Genomic DNA, 18,261 nt, shown 5'->3' on the forward strand with positions numbered 1-18,261 from the left:
TGTAAACATCAGGGTATTTAAGGAGGAAGTCAGCGCCCATTGTGGTCCACCAAATGGATGTCTCTTCAGTGTAACAGAGCTACAGATGGCTATCAGCGCAACAGAGCCGCCTCCTATTCCTCTCCGCCTGGTCATTTCCTTTACTGAGTTGAATGTAAGACCCACCCACTGGGGTGGTTCTCAGCATTATAGGTTTTTAGGTCAAACAGAAACTCCAGGGAATGCCTGAAAAAGCCAAGCCAATATTACCTCTGCCCAGACCGGATGACAAGGAGCTACTGCTGTTGTGTGTAGCAAAGTCCACACTTGAGTGACATTCCCTGCTGGAACATTGGAGGAAGCCAGGAGCGTGTGTGATTTGGCTCAGAGCTTGGTTCAGAAGTTGCTGAAGTTTATGTAGAGGGCTCCATGGAAGGCCTTGGTTCGCCTTAGAAGGCTGAACGGTGGGCCCTGCTGGGTGGCCTTCATTATCATCCTCACCTAGGCATACCATGGACAAGACACAGGAGTCGCTAACCTTGACTGTGCATCTTCTTGCTGACACTGGGAACGGCTCGCTTCTGCAGCAGGCGCTGGACCAACTCCTGGATTGCATCTGCCCAGAGGTGCGTCTCTTCCTGGTATCTGAACGGGCCAGACCAGTGAATTACCATGAAAGGTACCACCCCCGGAGGGCCCGTTTCCCAGGGATGTCTGTTTCGCTCTTTCTTCAGGAAAGCCTAGGACAGGAGCGGCTGTTTCGAGTCTTGGACGTCCTACAGCATTCACCCTGGCAGGGTTTCCCTACCCAGCATGCACAGGGGAGCTATCTCCCTGCCAACCAGGAATTCTACAGCCTGCACAACCAGATGCCAGTGTGGGGCATAAGGCCAGTGCATTGTGGTACTGATATCCTCAGAGTGACTCTGTATTGCAGTTTTGATAACTACGAGGATGCCATCAGGCTGTACGAGATGATCTTGCAGAGAGACGCCACCGTGCAGAAGAGCAACTTCTGTGTCTTTGTTCTCTATGCCACCAACGACTTCAGCCTGCAGCTCTCTCTGAAGCAGCTGCCTCTGGGAATGCCAGTGGATCCCAAAGAGTCTTCCGTGCTGCAGTTCAAGGTTCAAGAGATCGGCCAGCTGGTGCCTCTTCTACCAAATCCCTGTGTTCCCATCAGCAGCACCAGGTGGCAGACTCAGGACTATGACGGCAATAAGATTCTGCTGCAGGTATTTCGTTTCTTGTGTTTCTTATATGTGCCAGGGTTACTCGCATTGGTAGGGTCAGAGCCAGGGCCCTGGAAACTTAAACAAGAGAGGCTTGGCCACCCATCCTCGGTAGGCCAACTAAAAAGATGGAAAATAGTGAAAAACAGAGACGGGAGGTCTATTCAAAGCAGATACAGCAGAACCCTCTCCTTGACATGAAGTTTAGGTTTAAATAGAGGGCAAGAAGTATGTGTGTGTTTCTAACTAAGAAGTCCCAGCCTGGGTGTGGTCCCAGTTAGAATCCATTCACCATTGTCTCAGTTCCAACCTCTCCTGCAGAACAGTCGGGCAAGTTGTGAGATCTTACTGGGAGTCAAGCTCCCACTCTGGCCACCATCAGGGCCCCAGCTTTCTCCTCTCTGCAGCATGAGATTCCTGGAGAAATCTGAGTTTCCCCATTGTGTCATTAGTCTGATAGGCAAAGGAGGGGCACAAACATTTCTTCTAAATGGCCTCATCCCTGCCAGGACAGTCACACAAGCACTTGGGAAGGTATGATGCTATGTCTGGATGAACCCTAGAGGTGGTTTCCAACCTGATTACATTTTAAGAGACTGGGGAGGCTTTAGACTTGTGCATGCCAACTTGTTCCACCGTCCCCTTAGACTAGCAAGTCTGGGGAGACCCAGAGAGCATGTCTTACAAAAGAATAAAAGGGCTCATTGTGTGATTCTAATAGATACTGCAGTTGACAGTCACAGGCTTCAAATTATACAGGCTCCTCATGTGACAGGAAAGGAACGTCTGATGTGTGTGAGTCTTCAGCTGAAAAGCCTGCAAGTCTGACAATGCTCCCTCCCCAGGATGCCCCTTCACCGCGCTGGTCACCCAGCCTTACACATGTTGCCCCCTCAGACTCAGTGATACTATTTCTGGAAATTTTGGAGCATCTTGCCAGAGTTGTGCCTGTTACTGGGGAAATGGAGCTCTCCCCTTTTGGTTCTTAGTCTCATTAATAAAAGAATTTAAAAACAGACCCAGGCAGAAACTCGAGGGCAAATTTCTTGGTGTTTAAAAGAAGAGGAGGAGAAAGAAGAGGAGGAAGAGGGGGAGAAAAAGGAGAAGAAGGAAGAGAAAGAAGGAAGAGAAAGATAAGGAGGAGAAGGAAGAGGAAGAAGAAGAAGAAGAGAAACAATTCAGTGCAGGCAAGCTGTAAATCTCAACAGGGGCCAGAGGAGGGAGATAAGGAAGAGAAAGGGAACGGCCATGCTGTATGCGTTAGTCTGCATGGAGGTCAGTCACAGATCAGGGAGGAGCCTTGGAGGAGGAGGAAAGCCAGAGTGTTATGGAAAGCACACTGGGAAAAGGGGTAGAAAGAAGAATAGGAAACGTTAACCAGCAAGAGCAAGCTGCTTATGAAGTAGCACGGATCCGTCCAGGACCCGATCAAGGCTACGGCAACAATGCCACGAACTCTTTCCACAGACTTAAGGAAAGGGCGAGTTGTCATGGTGTCTGGGAGTGTTAGGTTTGCACTACTATGAGCTTCATCTTGCAGCATTCTCTACCACTGTCAAATTTAAGCACAAACCAAGTTCAACACCCAGAATGCCTTCTACAGAAAATCTGAAAACCACCCGTCAGCCATCCTCCCGACGCTAAACACAACCAGGTGTTTACCTAGTCGTGATGGCTGACATGTGCTGTCTCTTACGGCATATGGTGTGGCAGCTAAGCTTTAGCATTGAGTAGCTGTTGTGATGACCCTAGCTCAGTGAAGGAGATACTGGCGTCTTCCTGCATTAAGGTGGCTAATCTGCATGAAGTGGCGTAAATGCCGTAAATGCGCATCGTTACATTTTAGCTGCTGTTGTGTATATTATACACTGTACTAAGATTCTCAAATTACTATTTTTATTTAGTTATGAAGTTACTGCCATTCCTGTTACAGATGAGAAGACTGAAGCACAGTTATTTGTCCAAGACACAGCTAGGGTGTATCTCTGTCAGGTCTCAAAGTCTGTTTGTCTGATGGTGGCACCATAGAGGTGAAGTGAGGCATGGGAGATGGGCAGGGTGGTGGCGGTCCCTGAGTTTACAAGTGTGCAGGAGTTATACAGCAGTCAAAGCAGATATCCCATGGTGTCTGTCCTTGGGAAATGATCAGAACTCCCCTTAAGGCCTAGTGTATGGAAACACGCTCGGTAGCAAATGTTACCTTTCCCCTTGTCTAACTTCCTTACCACCCATTACCCTTAGTTAATAAAGCATGAGTTATATGGATTCTATCGTGAACTAATCTTTTTCTTTTTCCTCAAGTAAAACATAGGAGATATTTGTAGAACAAAAGTAAAGGCTCCAGACAGCTGGGAGGACATCCCCAAGATGTGGAAATCAGGGTTCATTTTTGTGAGTTCTTTGTCGTACTGATAAAAGAATTTAAAATCAGACCCAGTGTGAGGGAGATGTCTCGTCTGGTAAGGGAGCTTGCAGCTACGGCCAAGGACCTGCTTCCTCTTTCTAGGACTACCCGGGGTGGAAGGTGAGAAACATGGCCACAGAGTTGTCCTCTGACCTCCACTCTCACTGGGGTCACCACACAAGTGCCGTGTCTACTACCTTCCTGCTTAGATGCCTTGTGTCCAACTCCCCAGTTCCCTGGACGTCTGAACTTCCACATTTAGGTCTGGTTAAGCTCTGGCATTCAACTTAACATGCCTGGCATGCAGCAGGGAGCATGTCCCTATTTGCTCCCACTCTGAAGGCTAAGTGATGTTTGATGGGAGACACAGATAGATAATTAGTCATTTCAGAAAGCTGAATCAAATTTGGGGAGTTTAGAGAAGATTTTGATGAGGGAAAATCCAGTAAGGAATGTCAAGATGACTCCATTGTCTCGGGATGTTTTAGAAGTCCCATCCGTTAAGCAGGGACCCAGCACGAGTCCTTCATTCTTGTGGCCTCCCTTGAACTCTACCTTTGGGCACATCTTACTTTCTCCAGAACACTACTCTTGGTCACTTTTTGATCTCTTCCTACTGATGACTCTACACTTTCGCAAACAAAAGGAGGTTTTATTTTCTGTGATTTCTTGTCATAAGAGTGTTTGAGTAGAGAGTAGTACAAAAGGCTAGACTATACTATGCTATTGAAATTAGCATGTTGTAGCTACAGTACAGCCATTTTGTGTTTAGCACGAAGTGAGATGTTTAAGGTGTAAAGCCCACTGTAAACGTTCTTGGGATAAGTGTTAGGGCAATAGGGACAGATGATGAATAGTCTTACTTTTGTAACTAAGAGGCCCCGGTCTTAAATTAGCACCCCTAGGATCCAGTTCTTAGCTCTGCTACCTTGTTCTTAGCTCTATAATCAATTCATAATAGTCCAATAAAGTTTCTGGATTAGACTCCAATTGGACCAATATAGACTCTATTCCCTCCTCTAAATTGATGGTTGTACCCAAAGAATGGAGTTCTGTGATAAAGTTAGTCCTGAGGCAGAGATCTGGCCTGAACTTCAGGTGCTGTGTGGGGTCACACTGATATCTGGAGCTGTCACAGAAGGATGAAGGTCCTTAATTAAGATCAGACTGGAGGAGGCAACTGTTGAAAGTTTTCAACCAAATTTCACTTAAGAAAATTGTATCGCCCGGCGATGGTGGCACACGCCTTTGATCCCAGCACTTGGGAGGCAGAGGCAGAGGCAGGCAGATCTCTGTGAGTTTGAGGCCAGCCTGATCTACAAGAACTAGTTCCAGGACAGGCTCCAAAGCCACAGAGAAACTCTGTCTCAAAAAAAAAATTCTATCTGCCACTGAGAGGATCAAAATCACAAATTAACCTCTCTACAGATAACTCTCCATAGGGCCTGGGTTGGGGCAAAGAGGCAGGAGAGATGCTAAATCCAAGGCGCCAGGGAGAAACTTTCTTGAGAAGTGCTTAGAAGACCTGCATGAGCTAGAGGACACAGCAGGGGCCAACCATGAATGGGAGGAAATGTGTTCTGAAAGGAAGAGGCAGTGTGTAATACAACACTTCCTTAGCAGGACACAGCGCGCTGCCTGAGGCTGCACGGAACTGCAGTAGAAGGAATGATATCATGGCACACGGATGGACCAGTGGCCAGAGGCCAGGTCTTCAGAAATGTGATCCATCACGGGCTAGGAGCATCAAGAAGGAAGGCAACTTTCCTAATTCACTCCGATGAAGGCAGTATTCAAGCTAGTGCTTGGAAATGGGAGGCATGGGCATTTGTGTATGTGTGAACACTTGATAGACAGCTTTGTTTCTAACTTTAGCATAAGATCCAGCTGCTGGTGGAGCCTGAACAGCACTGACATGTATAATTTGTGTTATGAGAACCAAATGAAAGAATGTACATGCAAGTGCTTTGTCCTTGTAGAAACTTGCGGAGGCCGCACAAAAGTAAAGCAATGGCCGCCTTTGGGCATCAGAGGCTGTTAGTTCTCTCTAAGGGACACTGTCCACAAAACTTCTTGCCATCACCCCAAAGCAAAACTCTACGCCCACTAAACTGAATTCAGCATTCCTTCTTCTGAACAGCGCTGGGCAGCCTACGCTCTATTCTGCATTCCTGAATTTACCTGTTTAAGGCATTCCTGTAAGTGGAATGATGTAATCTTGTTTCTCCAGAAATAAGCGGTTTATTCAAGGACTTCTTTCTTGCATGTTCAAGCTGTACTCATACAGACTTCATCATCCATTCTTTGTTCTTACCTTCCTGTCCTCTCTCCCTACACCCGGCTCACCTCAGGCGGTCACACACTCTCACTTCTCTATTTACTGAGTACCTGGGCTGCACCATTCTTGGCAGGTGAGAGTCGGAGGCATTGACCACTATAGAATAGCAAGTTAGCATTTGAGGCTTCTCAGTGGATTAAGGAGTTTTCAAAACAGTTAGTTGGAAAAGGTTTTCCACTCTGCAGTGGTCTGGTGCCATCTGAGAGTCTCTTCACATCTACCTAGTTTGTTTCTACATTATCATTTTTCCCAACTCGGAAATATCCTTTTGGTACCTTTGTGAAAAACTATCAGGAAGACTGTATTTTTTCCTGTCATAGGAAGGAGCCTGGTCCTCAATAGTTGAATCATCCTTCAATGATCATTTTCTCATGTTTTTCAAGTTGAGACTTGCAATGAGGGATGAACGCTCCCCCTGTTTATCATAGATTTGATGTTCTCCGAACTTGGGAAAACCTTGTTCTCAGTTTGTGGCATTTCAGTTCTTAGAAAGCTGAGCTCCTGGTGATCACAATTCCAATAAATGTGTTTCCATTTGTTTTCTGACGAGAGAAGATTTACGCTTGCTCCAGGGATTTGTCCAAATCACCCAGAATTCTGTCTCTTGGAAATTTCTCATTCTGACAGCCCACACTACATATCTAGATTGACAAGGTTTTTCTTCCATATGACCTAAAGATCTCAGGCTCTTCTCTGCCTGCTATGTTCCCTATCTGTCTTAGGAAGATTGCAGAAACATCCAGTTGTATGAAAAGAGAAAAAATATTCACTTAAAATTCTTTTTCTTTTCTTTTTGTGTGTGTTTAGCATTTTGAACATGCGCCATCTGTACTCTACCACTAAGTTACTTGCCCCAGGTTGAAAAATAACCCCATGAGGTCATGAAATGACAGCCAGGTGTTTGGTTTATAGACATTAATTTCCATTCTTTTCTCTGTGCAAAAAGAATGGATTTTATTAAATGTTAAGCTTTGCCTGTTCAACAAGTATTGAGTTCTTGTAGCCAAGAACTTGTCTTGATGTAGGCAATGTACCAAGTGTGAAAGGCTCTGTGATGAAGAGCTTTATGATACATTGGCAGTCCGCGGGTGTAGATATGCAGAGGAGAGAGACGCATAACCCAGCACACAACAGAATGCCAAGGTCTGTGAGAAGAAACAGCAGTATCAGATGTGGACACAACCATGCCATAAACAGCATTCCCATATACCAGACATTGTATCAGTCGTTTTCATGACAATCTTGTGATGCTGGCTCTTACCTTCTCTTCCAGGTGAGGAATCGCAGGCATAGAAATATTAAGTAAGTTGTGTAACGTCTCACGGCTAATCAGTGGCGAGGTCACCATGTAGGAGCACCTAATCCAAACGTAGTAACATTGAGAAGACTTCCATGAAGAGATGACATAGAAACCTGCAGTTGACAGAGCTTAGGGTTCCCAAGGAAAAGGTTCCAAGGGAGCCCTTCTAGGTGGGAAAGATGACAGATGATCAGAAACAACGGGAAATTGCAGGCTATGCTTTAGGGGTGGGAAGAAGTTCAAAGGGATAAGGCGATGCGTTCTCAAGCATCATGGCTTCTTGCTGCAGATGGGCAAAGTGGACTAATCAAAGGGTTCACCTTCATCTTGAGACAAGCAGGAAGCCATTAAGGATGATGAAAGGCTCCCCGAGAGGAGAGTTAAGAGTGGACTAGTTGGAAGGCCAGAGGACATGATGGTTGCTGCAGGGATTCAGATGAGACCTGCTAAGCTGTAAGGCTAACGACAGTGAGAAGAGAAAGACCTGTGAGAGTCTAAGAGCCAGAATACACAGGAGTAAGTGACTGCTCTACCCGGGGCATGGAAAGGGGCAGAAGAGGCTCTTGCTTGGGAAACAAAGTGATAATCAGGTAAAAGAAGAAGAACAGAGTTTCTGTGGAAGCAGATGAATTCGGTGGTGCAGATGATTCGGAGAGTGCTGTATTTGAGGAACTGGTGCCTGGAAGGCAGTTGGATAGGTAGATATGAAGCTTTAGAGACAGACAAGAGTGGTAGCTATGTTTCTGTGAGCCTAGTCACTTGTATGACTAAAGGCACAGATATCTGAAGTTGGGCAAGGCATGTGTACAGGGCAGCAGCTCTCAAACTGTGAGTCAGACCCCTCTGACAAACTCCGGTCTCCAAAAATATTTACCTCACGATTCATAATAGCAGCAAAACTGCCGTTAGGACCGTGAGGAACTGCTTCAAAGGGTTGCAGCATTGGAAAGGTTGAGAACCACTGTACAGATTAAGAAGGCTCAGGGGAGTTGGAGAGATGGCTCAGTTGTTAAGAGCACTGGCTGTTCTTTCAGAGGTCACAGGTTCAATTTCCAGCACCAGCATTCCCTGCTCACCACGCCTGTACCTCCCGTTCCAGGGACTTTGCTACTCTCTTCGCATCTCCACAGGCAAGAGGCATATGTGTAGGCAAAACACTTATATACATGAAATACAAATACCTTTTTAAAAACGAGGGCTCGCTCAGGTTATCTCGGGACAACTGTGACATTACATGAACCACGTGAAAAGAAAAACCACCTTTATGGAACCCAAGAAAGGCAGAGGAGAAGGGGAAAGGAGTAGGTTGGTCTGGAAACCTGAAGAGAAGACCACAGAAATGAAGGATACAGATCGCAGAGGAAAATCCTTCTAGGAGCTCACAACAAAACTGACCGTCGATGACTGTGGTACTAGCTGGTTATGTGGACGCATAGGCAGAGGTGGAGGTTGTTGAAGCAGGGTTAGCAGGAAAAATAAAATATTTTAGAAACAAATGTTGGATCGAAGAGCAGTGAGGAGAAAGCTAGAAAGGGAGAGAAAAGATAGGAGACTTGAGAAGCCCCATTACTAGCTGAAAAGAATGAGGAGAGGGAGAGAGGAGAAGCAAAGGAGAGAAGAGAAAAAAAATGACTGAGAGGCGGAGGTCATGGAGAAGGCAGAGAGGGTAAGGGAGATCACAGTACAGGTAGTGGCTGATCCCTTCCCCAGGGGCAGGATGAACAGAGCTGTAACTAAGGACGGTGCCTGCTTCCTCTGAAACAGAGGGCCTGAGACCTTCTCACGAGACCGCTGCGGTACTAAAGGGAGGTTGTACCTCTAAAGCTTTTAGGACAGTTTCATGGGTGCACAGCAGCCGTGGTAACCAGAGCAGTGAGACAAAGGGAACAGGAGGACGGGATACAGCCTGGCTGAAGCCAGAAGCCACAGCAGCCTTGCAACACCAGCTTTTGTAGCCTGTGGTTTTCTACAGCATGTGCCCAAGTTAAGGAAATGTGTATGTGTGACTCCAATTCTGACTCCAGTCCAAGGCTGGGAGTGTTTGGTGGAAGTAATGGCAGGGAGGAAGTGATGAGGGAGAAGAGGATGGCAGGGGAATGGTTGACGCGATACTCTTCGGCTTTCCAGTGGCTGTAGAATATAGGAAGATGGAGGACCAAGAGGCTGAAATCTAGGAACCGTGTTGGTGCCAAAAATCAGGTATAACATGAGAGGAGTCCTGGGCTTCACTTGGGTGTTCAAAGGCAGAGTGTTTTATGGGAGAGGAAATCCACAGGAGGGACTAGGGTGCTAGGGAATCAGAACAGAGGGGAGGGCATGCCTACCGGGCTGGTTCTGAGAGGCCCAATGGCTCTGGAGTCCAGGAGACTGCTGACGTAGACCTAGCTGTGACTTCTAGACCAATCTTGTTCTAATTTGACATTAGTCTATGTGTCAAGAGGAAGCAGATTTCTCTTTCTTTCATCTTTTTAAGACTTATTTATTTATCGTGAAAGATAGAGAGAAATAGAGGGAGTGAGAGTGTACACGTGAGTGTGTGTGCACATGCGTGCACACACAAACCTATGTTAATAATGGCCCCAAGCACAAAATGACCAGCAGTTCAGATATACCAAAGAAAAGCCATAAAGTGCACCATCATGATGGGGACATGGAGATCTGCAGGGAATCTGAGGGAGTCAGTCTTTCCTTCCACCACGTGGGTTCTGGGTATCAGATACAAGACATCTGGCTTAATGGTAAATGCCTTTACCATTTAACCATCTCAGAGCTCTTCTCTTCTCTTCTCTTCTCTTCTCTTCTCTTCTCTTCTCTTCTCTTCTCTTCTCTTCTCTTCTCTTCTTCCTTCCTTCCTTCCTTCCTTTCTCTCTTTCTTTCTTCCTGTCTTTTTTCCTTCCTTCTTTCTTTTTCTCTCTTCCCTCCTCCTTTTCTTTCTTTCATATAACATTTTCTTAGAGTATATTCATTGTACATATTAATGATTTTCATAAAGACATCTTCATATAAGTATATTACTTGTACTTCAGACTTATTCATTTCTCTTCTTTCTCCATATGTTTGCCATTCCTGATGTGGGATGTGCTTCCCTTTAATTTCTTCATACAATCTCACGTTTATTTTCATGTCATGCATGCGTATACAATGGGCTGGTTAGTTTTAACAGAATTTGACACAACCTAGAATTACCAAGGACAGGAGTCTTAATGAGGAATTATCTAGATCAGGTTAACCTATGGACTTGTCTGTGGGGTTGTGTTGGTTAATTGATGTAAAAAGTCCTAGCCTACTGTGGGCAACACCATTCCCTAGGCATAAGGTTTGAACAGTATAAGAAAACTAGCTGAGAACATAGCACACTATTAAGAAAATAGGGTTGCATACATTTATTTCATTCTGCTCTTGGCTATGGATGTGATGTAACCAGCTGCTCAGATTCCTGCCTTGGCTTTTCTCAATGATGGGTTGTAGCCTGGGAGTTTAAGCCAAGTAAATTCTTTCTCCCATGAGCTGCATTTTGTCAGGGTATTTTATCATGGCAACAGAAATGACACCAGAACATATGGTATTATGTGGAACAATCTTTGTACACTGCAAATATGTATTACTCTCATTGGTTAGTAAAGAGCTGACTGGTCTATAGATGGGCAGGAAGAGACTGGGCAAGAGAGTCAGGCCAGAAGGACACCGGGAAGAAGGGTGGACTCCGGGGAGTCTCCAGAGACCCAGGAAGAAGAAAGACAAACGTCCTGTGTTGAAAGAAGGTACTACGTGGCAGAGGGTAGATAAGAAACATGGGCTAATTTAAAATGTAAGAATTAGCTAGTAACAAGCCTGAGCTATTGGCCAAGCATTTATAATTAATATTTAGCCTCTATGTGGTTATTTGGAAGTGACTGCCAGAATACAGGAAAGCTGTGCCTGCAATATTATAGGTATAACATAATATAACATGTTAAAATACCTACCTGTATAAAATGTAGGATCCACAAATGAAATAATGCATGATATATGGTTTTTTTGAGTCCGGCTTATTTTGCTCACTATGGTAGTCTCCAATTGTGTTCGTTTTCTGCAAATGACTGACTAGAACTTCATTGTATGTATGTGTGTCACAATTTCTGTATTCCTCCCTCTCTTCCTGGGCATAAGCTAAACCTGTACATCAGCTGTTACGGATAGTGCTGCAATAGACATGATCTTCCAAGTATGCTTGTGGGAATACCACTATGGGATACATATCTGAAGAGTTTTAATATAGCACACCACAGAGTTTTCTTTCTGAAAGCAGTTGGTAGAAAATGAAATGGGGTCTCAGAGTCAAACCCAAGGATTTGTTTCTCCAGACTGGGCAATCTAATATTACCCCAGAATGATTTGGGATAAGGGATATCCAACCCAAAATAAGATATTTTTATTAAAAACAAATGGATTAAAAAGAAAGAAAAGAATGGAAGAACAAGAGAAGGGAAAGGAGAGAAAAGGAGGGAGAGGAGAGACTGGACCACCAGGAAAGTGAAATGGAATGAGGTGGTGTAGTGACCAGCAGGGTCCACAAGACAACGACCCAGACACAGCTTTTCTGTGCCCATAGAAGTGCTTTCCAGATTTTTTATGCATTTGAAACACTGGGGAAATGTGTGCATTCTTAATACCCATGTTTCATCCTTATTTGGATACACTTGAATTTTAAGGGTGGGATCTAGGGCCTTTTATTATTGCAGTGTACAACAATGCTCGGAGACAGATGTGTCTCCCGTGGGGTTGTCAAAGTACATATATTAAGGTGCCGTGGACATCCGTGCAACAAAGCCCCTCAATGCTGGCAAAACTGGTTTGGACAAGAGCACCATGGTAGATGGGTTCCATCTTGGAATCCCATTGGTAGATTAGGGGTGGGTATCTAGATGTGTGCAGCTCTTTAGGAATTTATGGTACTTGTCCCATAAATGGAATCTAAGGATTTTGGAGTGGTGGTTTTAAATCTGTTTTTTAAAAATCCTGCAGACATGGAAGTGGGGCTGAGAAAGGTTTAGCAGTCAGTGTTACCCCTGACTGCTCCAGTGTTATGGCCTCCAAGCTTCGGAAGTATGACTGCTTCATGTTTGGGACCTCCAGGTAAAAAATTTTAGAAAGAAGACTTAGAGAGAGAGAATGAGTGAGAACTGCTGACTCATTGATCTAAAGAGAGGAGATACTGGGCAATTATGGGAAGGAACTCAGCATAGATTTCCATTTTTAAATGATTGGAAAAGAAATATGAAACATGAAAATGACACAGAATTCAAATTCCATGGTCCACAAATAGAAATACATTGAATCGCAGCCACGCCATTCATGTGGGGCTTGTCTCTGGAGGCTGGGCTGATAGCTCAATGGTGAGACAACTGCTGCATGACCCTCTCGCAGGACATATTTGAAATTTGTAAAAGAAGAAATAAATGTCTCTTATTTGGGGGGATTGGCTTTGCAGTTTCTCTATTTCTATCGCAAAGAAAAGTTAGAAGAAAGCATGTATGCCTGTCATTTGCAAAAAAAAAAAAATACTTTGTGTATGCATTCAGTAAGTGACTCATTGTAGACCTGCTTTTTTCCCCGTCCCAACTTCTGCCTTCTTGCTTTGGGAGGCAAATGTACAGTTCTGTCTTTTCCTCTTCAAAGACTCTGTTTTAGCGCGGTGGTGGCTCACATCAAAGCAGCACATAAAGCAAAAAGAACTTCATGACCCCACAGACATATAGCCCCCTCTGCTCACAACCTCTTTGAAAGCTCTTCAACTAGGGATGACGCCTCATGTGCACTCCCCTATAAATGCTGGAATTTGAACTTTCCTGATTTGTGCAGGTAATTGCAGCCCCTGTGAGCTCAAGAGCACAACAGCCTTGTCCTGTCCGTAAGACAGCGCTTCTCAAAACTCCTCCTCCTTCAGCTCTTTAAATTCTTTCTGCTCCCATCTTCCATATTACCTTAGCCTGCTGTAGGTGTGAGGAGAAGCTTGGTATAAATGAGTTTATTCGTGAGGTTCTGCATTAACCACTACCTGCTTAGAAGAAGCTTCTGTGACTAAGGTTGAGAGCACCATTAATCTATAGGTATAAAAATCTATAATTATAAGCATAAATATTTGCAAGGCAGTTTGATGTGACTATTTAGCAACAAAAATAGTTAGTTCTTTCCTAGGACCTATGAATGTAGGAAGAAGACCACTTGTTTGTACCCTGCTGCCCAGCCCTGAAATCATCACACAGAAACTATATTATTTAAATCACTGATTGGCCCAATATCTCTAGCTTCTTATTGGCTAACTCTTACATCTTAATTTAACCCATCACCATTAATCTGTGCATCACCATGAGGTCATGGCTTACCAGCAAAGTTTTAGCACGTCTGTCTCAGCCAGGAGCTCCATGGCTTTTCCCTGACTCTGCCTCCTTTATCTCAGCATGCAGTTTAGTTTTCCCAGCCTACCTAAGTTCTGCCCTATCAACAGGCCAAGGCAGTTTCTTTATTAACCATTGTCATCCACAGCATACAGGGAAGAATTCCACCTCATATGAACTCCCCATCAAAGCCATGGGCTTTGATCAGGCATAAATTCTATCCCAGGGAGAAGTCCTGAAATCTGACTGTGCAATCATTGGTTTCCTTCATAACAGTTATGCTATGTTGGAGCCAGTGGGTATGTTTTGGCTAGAAGTGCTATTAAAGCATGCAGAGCTAGTGCTAGAAAAGACCACTGCTGTCTTCCCCACTGGCCGTGTAGCAATGTTCAGCCCTGGCCAGCAGATGGCAGTCTCCTAGCAGTTGATCTCTCCGAGTCCCGCAGCCAAAGTATAAGATTTCTTACCATCTAGTTCTGGTGGGCAACCAAAAGCCATGGCAAGAGCCTTTTTATTGTGGGTTCCTTGAACAGTAACTCATAGAGAGGTACTAGATACTAACTTCTAGGGTGAAAACTAGTACGTCCAGAGATCGTCTCAGGAGAGCCCTGTGAAAGAGCTGGCATTTCAGCTTCCCAGGAATCTAGGATGGAAGGTGTCCAGTGACCTTGATCCTGTGCAAAGAGAGGGCAGCCACTCATAGGATGGGGATTTTGCTGACCAACAGTGTAAGATTGGAACCAGAATGCAATTTTTGTGAATTAAAATGCTAGAAAATTCATATAAGTAGTCTTTTCTGTTTTCCCAGACAATATGCTCTACTGTGTATAAATGGTGCCTCAAGAAAATAAGGAAAAATTGTTTTAAATCCCAGCACTCGGGAGGCAGAGGCAGGCGGATCTCTGTGAGTTCGAGACCAGCCTGGTCTACAGAGCTAGTTCCAGGACAGGCTCCAAAGCCACAGAGAAACCCTGTCTTGAAAAACAAAAACAAAAACAAGAAAACAAAAACAAAAAACCCAAAACAAAACAAAACAAAAAACAAACAAAAAACAAACAAACAAAAAAAGGTACTAGCGTATTAACGTGTCTGGGGTACCCCCATATCTAAGGCACATCTAAGAGGGATTCCTTTATTAGCATGGTCTAGTAGAGGTACCGCCAGCGTTGTAAGGTTGAATTCCCGTTCTGGTCTTTGTCTTGACGGTGGCCACAAGCTTTGACTGTTGTCTGTTGTAATATATCACTTAAATTATCCGGTCAGGTCACTGAGAAATGTCTGTGCATGTCATGTCTTTGGGTGTTTAAACTACCAGATCTACAGGAAGTGTGGTGGTGTCATTTCCGACATCCCCCTCAAAACCAGTAAGAATGAGAATATTGATCATTTTAAACAGATTCATGTTTCACTCCCGCTCAAACGGTGCGGCTGAAAGCAGCAGAGGCCAGACAAGGCTTGTGAAGCTTCTAGCAGTTAGCAGTGGAAACCATGTTACATTGGTTCTTCCTTTCCTTGTCTCATAGGTCCAACCGAAGCCAGGACTTGGTGTTAGAAATGCTGAGTGCTCCTTCCTGAATGGCAGCCTCAGCGGTGACGTGCATCGACAGTGCTCCAGGCTGAACTCTGACTCCACACTGAGAACCTTAGAGCCACGGAGCCGGAGGAGCAGGAGCCGGAGGTTCAAAGTACATTCTCTGGAGCTTCCACAGCCCAGTGGGACATCGGAAAGCTCTAGCGACCCTTTCTGGAGTAGCCCTGGCCGATCCTCCCTGGCAGATAGCTCAGACACAGGCTTGCGGCAGTACCGCCTGTCTGTCCCCATGGAGCCTGAGATGCGAATGCATGCTCTTCAGGAAAACAGCTTCCAGAAACTCGAGGCAGAGACAAACGTTGATACTGGCTTCACCGTCATCAATTCCAAACCCAGGCAATCTTTTATGAGATTTCCCAGGGATTTTCAGAGCAGTCAGCCACCATGCTGCTTGTCTGGCTCTTCCTTCGAGGCGACCGCTTCCTCAAACCAAAGACTCTTAAAGGACAGACTCCGTCCTCTGTCACTTCCTGGTCAAAGGGACTTTGGTATAAAGAAGAGAATCTCAAAATGTGCCCACCATCTTCCTGTCCAGGGTGAAGAGAAAGAAGAATTCTTCATCTAGCATAAAATGAATGTGTCTCTCTAAGAACAGATAAGATAGAATGTTCTAGAAACGAAGCATTGTATTAGTTGCCCCTCTCTCTGAAATAACTGACAAACGCAACTTAAGGAAGACTATTTTGTCTAATACTTCAGTGGGAAGGTCCATTCGGGAAGTCACGGAAGCGAGAGTGAGGCAGCTGATTATGTACCTTTATGGTCAGGTGGCAGAGCAGGAGGGAGTATGCCCGGGCTTGGCTTGCCTTTTTTTGTTGTTGTTGTTGTTCCATCTGGGACTCGGGCCCATGGAAAGACCCACCCTCTTTCAGGGTGGGTCTTCCTTCCTCAGTTAAATCTTTCTGGAAACACTCTTACAGATATACCCAGAGGTGCATTTCCACGGTGAGTCTAAATCTAGTTAGGTTGACAATGAAAGTTAGAACTACAGACGCTCCAATGTGGGTCTCTGTCTCTGTCTCTGTCTCCTTTCATCGCCTGATGAAGGTTACTATTCAGGAGGATGACTATATGTTTTTCTTTGGGTTCTCCTTCTTATTTAGCTTCTCTAAGATCACGAATTACAGGCTCAATGCCCTTTATTTATGGCTAGAAACCAAATATGAGTGAGTACATCCCATGTTCCTCTTTTTGGGTCCAAATCAGGAGCAGAAGGAGAGAGAGCACGAACAAGGAACTCAGGACCGCGAGGGGTGCACTCACACACTGAGACAATGGGGATGTTCTATCGGGAACTCACCAAGGCCAGCTGGCCTGGGTCTGAAAAAGCCTGGGTTAAAACCGGTCTCGCTGAACATAGCGGACAATGAGGACTACTGAGAACTCAAGAACAATGGCAATGGGTTTTTGATCCTACTGCACGTAGTGGCTTTGTGGGAGCCTAGGCAGTTTGGTTGCTCACCTTACTAGACCTGGATGGAGGTGGGTGGTCCTTGGACTTCCCACAGGTCAGGGAACTCTGATTGCTCTTAGGGATGACGAGGGAGGGGGACTTGATTGGGGGAGGGGGAGGGAAATGGGAGGCGGTGGGGGGGAAGAGACAGAAATCTTTAATAAATGAATAAAAAAAAAAAGAACTACAGATGCTGATCCAGGATCGTCCAGTTTCTTGCTTGTCCGCGAGGGCCCCAGGCTCTCAATGCACATGTTCATAGTGCTTTCATTTCCAGTATTAGAAGTCCATAGGGAGCTGATAGTTTGCGGGCTGGATGGAAGAGAATTCAGCCAGGCAGAGGAAGAAAGCCCAATGCCTGGACTTCTCAGTGGCACACTAACCCAGCTACATGTGTTGGTTCAGCACCCTGATTAGAACGCTGGCATTATATGCAAATGAATCACATGCACTATGCAGATATGATTAGTGGGTATAATTTGGCTTTAATTTTTACTTGAGATTGCATGGCTTATTCCCCCTGGACAGTGGGAACTATTTATTCTTTAGTGCTTTTTAATTTTTATGTGACCTCCTTTGGTAAGTAGGCCCTGTTTACCACAAACCCTCTTGTGGTTTTCCTTTTAAAGTTCTTTGCATCTGAAATGACTGAAAATGCAAGTTGTTTTAAAAATTATTACCCCCTGCCCACCCAGTTTAATTAGTGAGAGTACCAGAAGCCAGAAAGCTAGGGCAAAGTGAATGCTAGACTCTGCGATAATTCTATTACTCATTTGTTCATGGCCTACTCTGAAGGGGGCAGCACTTCTTGTTAAAAAACCGAGGAAGACATGGGATGGTTAGCAAATTTCAGCTCTCCGCTGAGCACAGCCGAAAGGTTGTGCTGACTGAGTCACTAAAACAGGACTTGTGAACTAGATGTCTTTTGGAATCTCCCAGGGTTGTCTGCAGTTCTTGTTCATTCGTTTATATGTTCACCCCATTCATCTTTTTGCCTGCCTTATGATGTATGATATGATACTTAGACATTTTGTGGCCACCAAAATCAAAAGGTGGCAATGGTTTTGCAACTGCAATAATCTACAGAACCAACTCTTTAAAGAGGGGTTGAGAGTCAGACTTAGTCCACAATCCAGGCCCATGTTTGCCATATAAAGAAGCACTGCCTTTGTTACTTGTCTCATTGTTTTGATAAAATACCACAGCAAAAGCAAGTTAAGGGAGGGAGGAATTGCTTTGGCTGACAGTTCCGGGTTGCAATCCATGATGATGGGATCCTCCTGGTTCCAGAGTTTGAGGTCTCTGGACTCATTGCAGCTCGAAAACAACCCACCCACTTTTAGGCATATTCATCCTATCTCAGTTAACCTAGTCAAAATAATCCCTTGCACGTACTCCCAGAGACTTGACCTAGGCATTCCAACCCAATCATGCTGGCAATATCAGCCATCGCACAAGCATTCGTAACCTGCAAGTGGAGACGGCGAATATTATAAATTGCAGTTTACGGTCTTGAAATCCTAGTCACAAGGAACACAATCTCTGTAGCCCAAATGCTGGAGTGTGGGGATTAGGTGTATACTCATG

General features: G+C 44.9%; 1 protein-coding gene across 1 annotated transcript; it reads left to right on the top strand.

Annotated features, from left to right (window-relative positions):
• Nucleotides 1-282: 282 nt before the first annotated feature.
• Nucleotides 283-16,762, top strand: Fam124b (family with sequence similarity 124 member B). Its single transcript, XM_050161092.1, has 2 exons — nt 283-1,214; nt 15,154-16,762. Exons 1-2 carry the CDS (start codon nt 492-494, stop codon nt 15,784-15,786), a joined length of 1,356 nt encoding a protein of 451 aa, XP_050017049.1. The 5' UTR covers nt 283-491; the 3' UTR covers nt 15,787-16,762.
• The last annotated feature ends 1,499 nt before the right edge of the window (nt 16,763-18,261 follow it).

Source organism: Alexandromys fortis, unplaced genomic scaffold (genome assembly GCF_014885135.2).
Source record: "Alexandromys fortis isolate MF-2015 unplaced genomic scaffold, M_Fortis_MF-2015_v1.1 scaffold_98, whole genome shotgun sequence".
Lineage (NCBI taxonomy): Eukaryota > Metazoa > Chordata > Mammalia > Rodentia > Cricetidae > Alexandromys > Alexandromys fortis.

Coding starts and splice junctions, on each gene's coding strand:
- Fam124b (XM_050161092.1), top strand. CDS start 492: ATGGACAAGACACAGGAGTCGCTAACCTTGACTGTGCATCTTCTTGCT. Junction 1,215..15,153: donor GCAATAAGATTCTGCTGCAG/GTATTTCGTTTC, acceptor CTTGTCTCATAG/GTCCAACCGAAGCCAGGACT.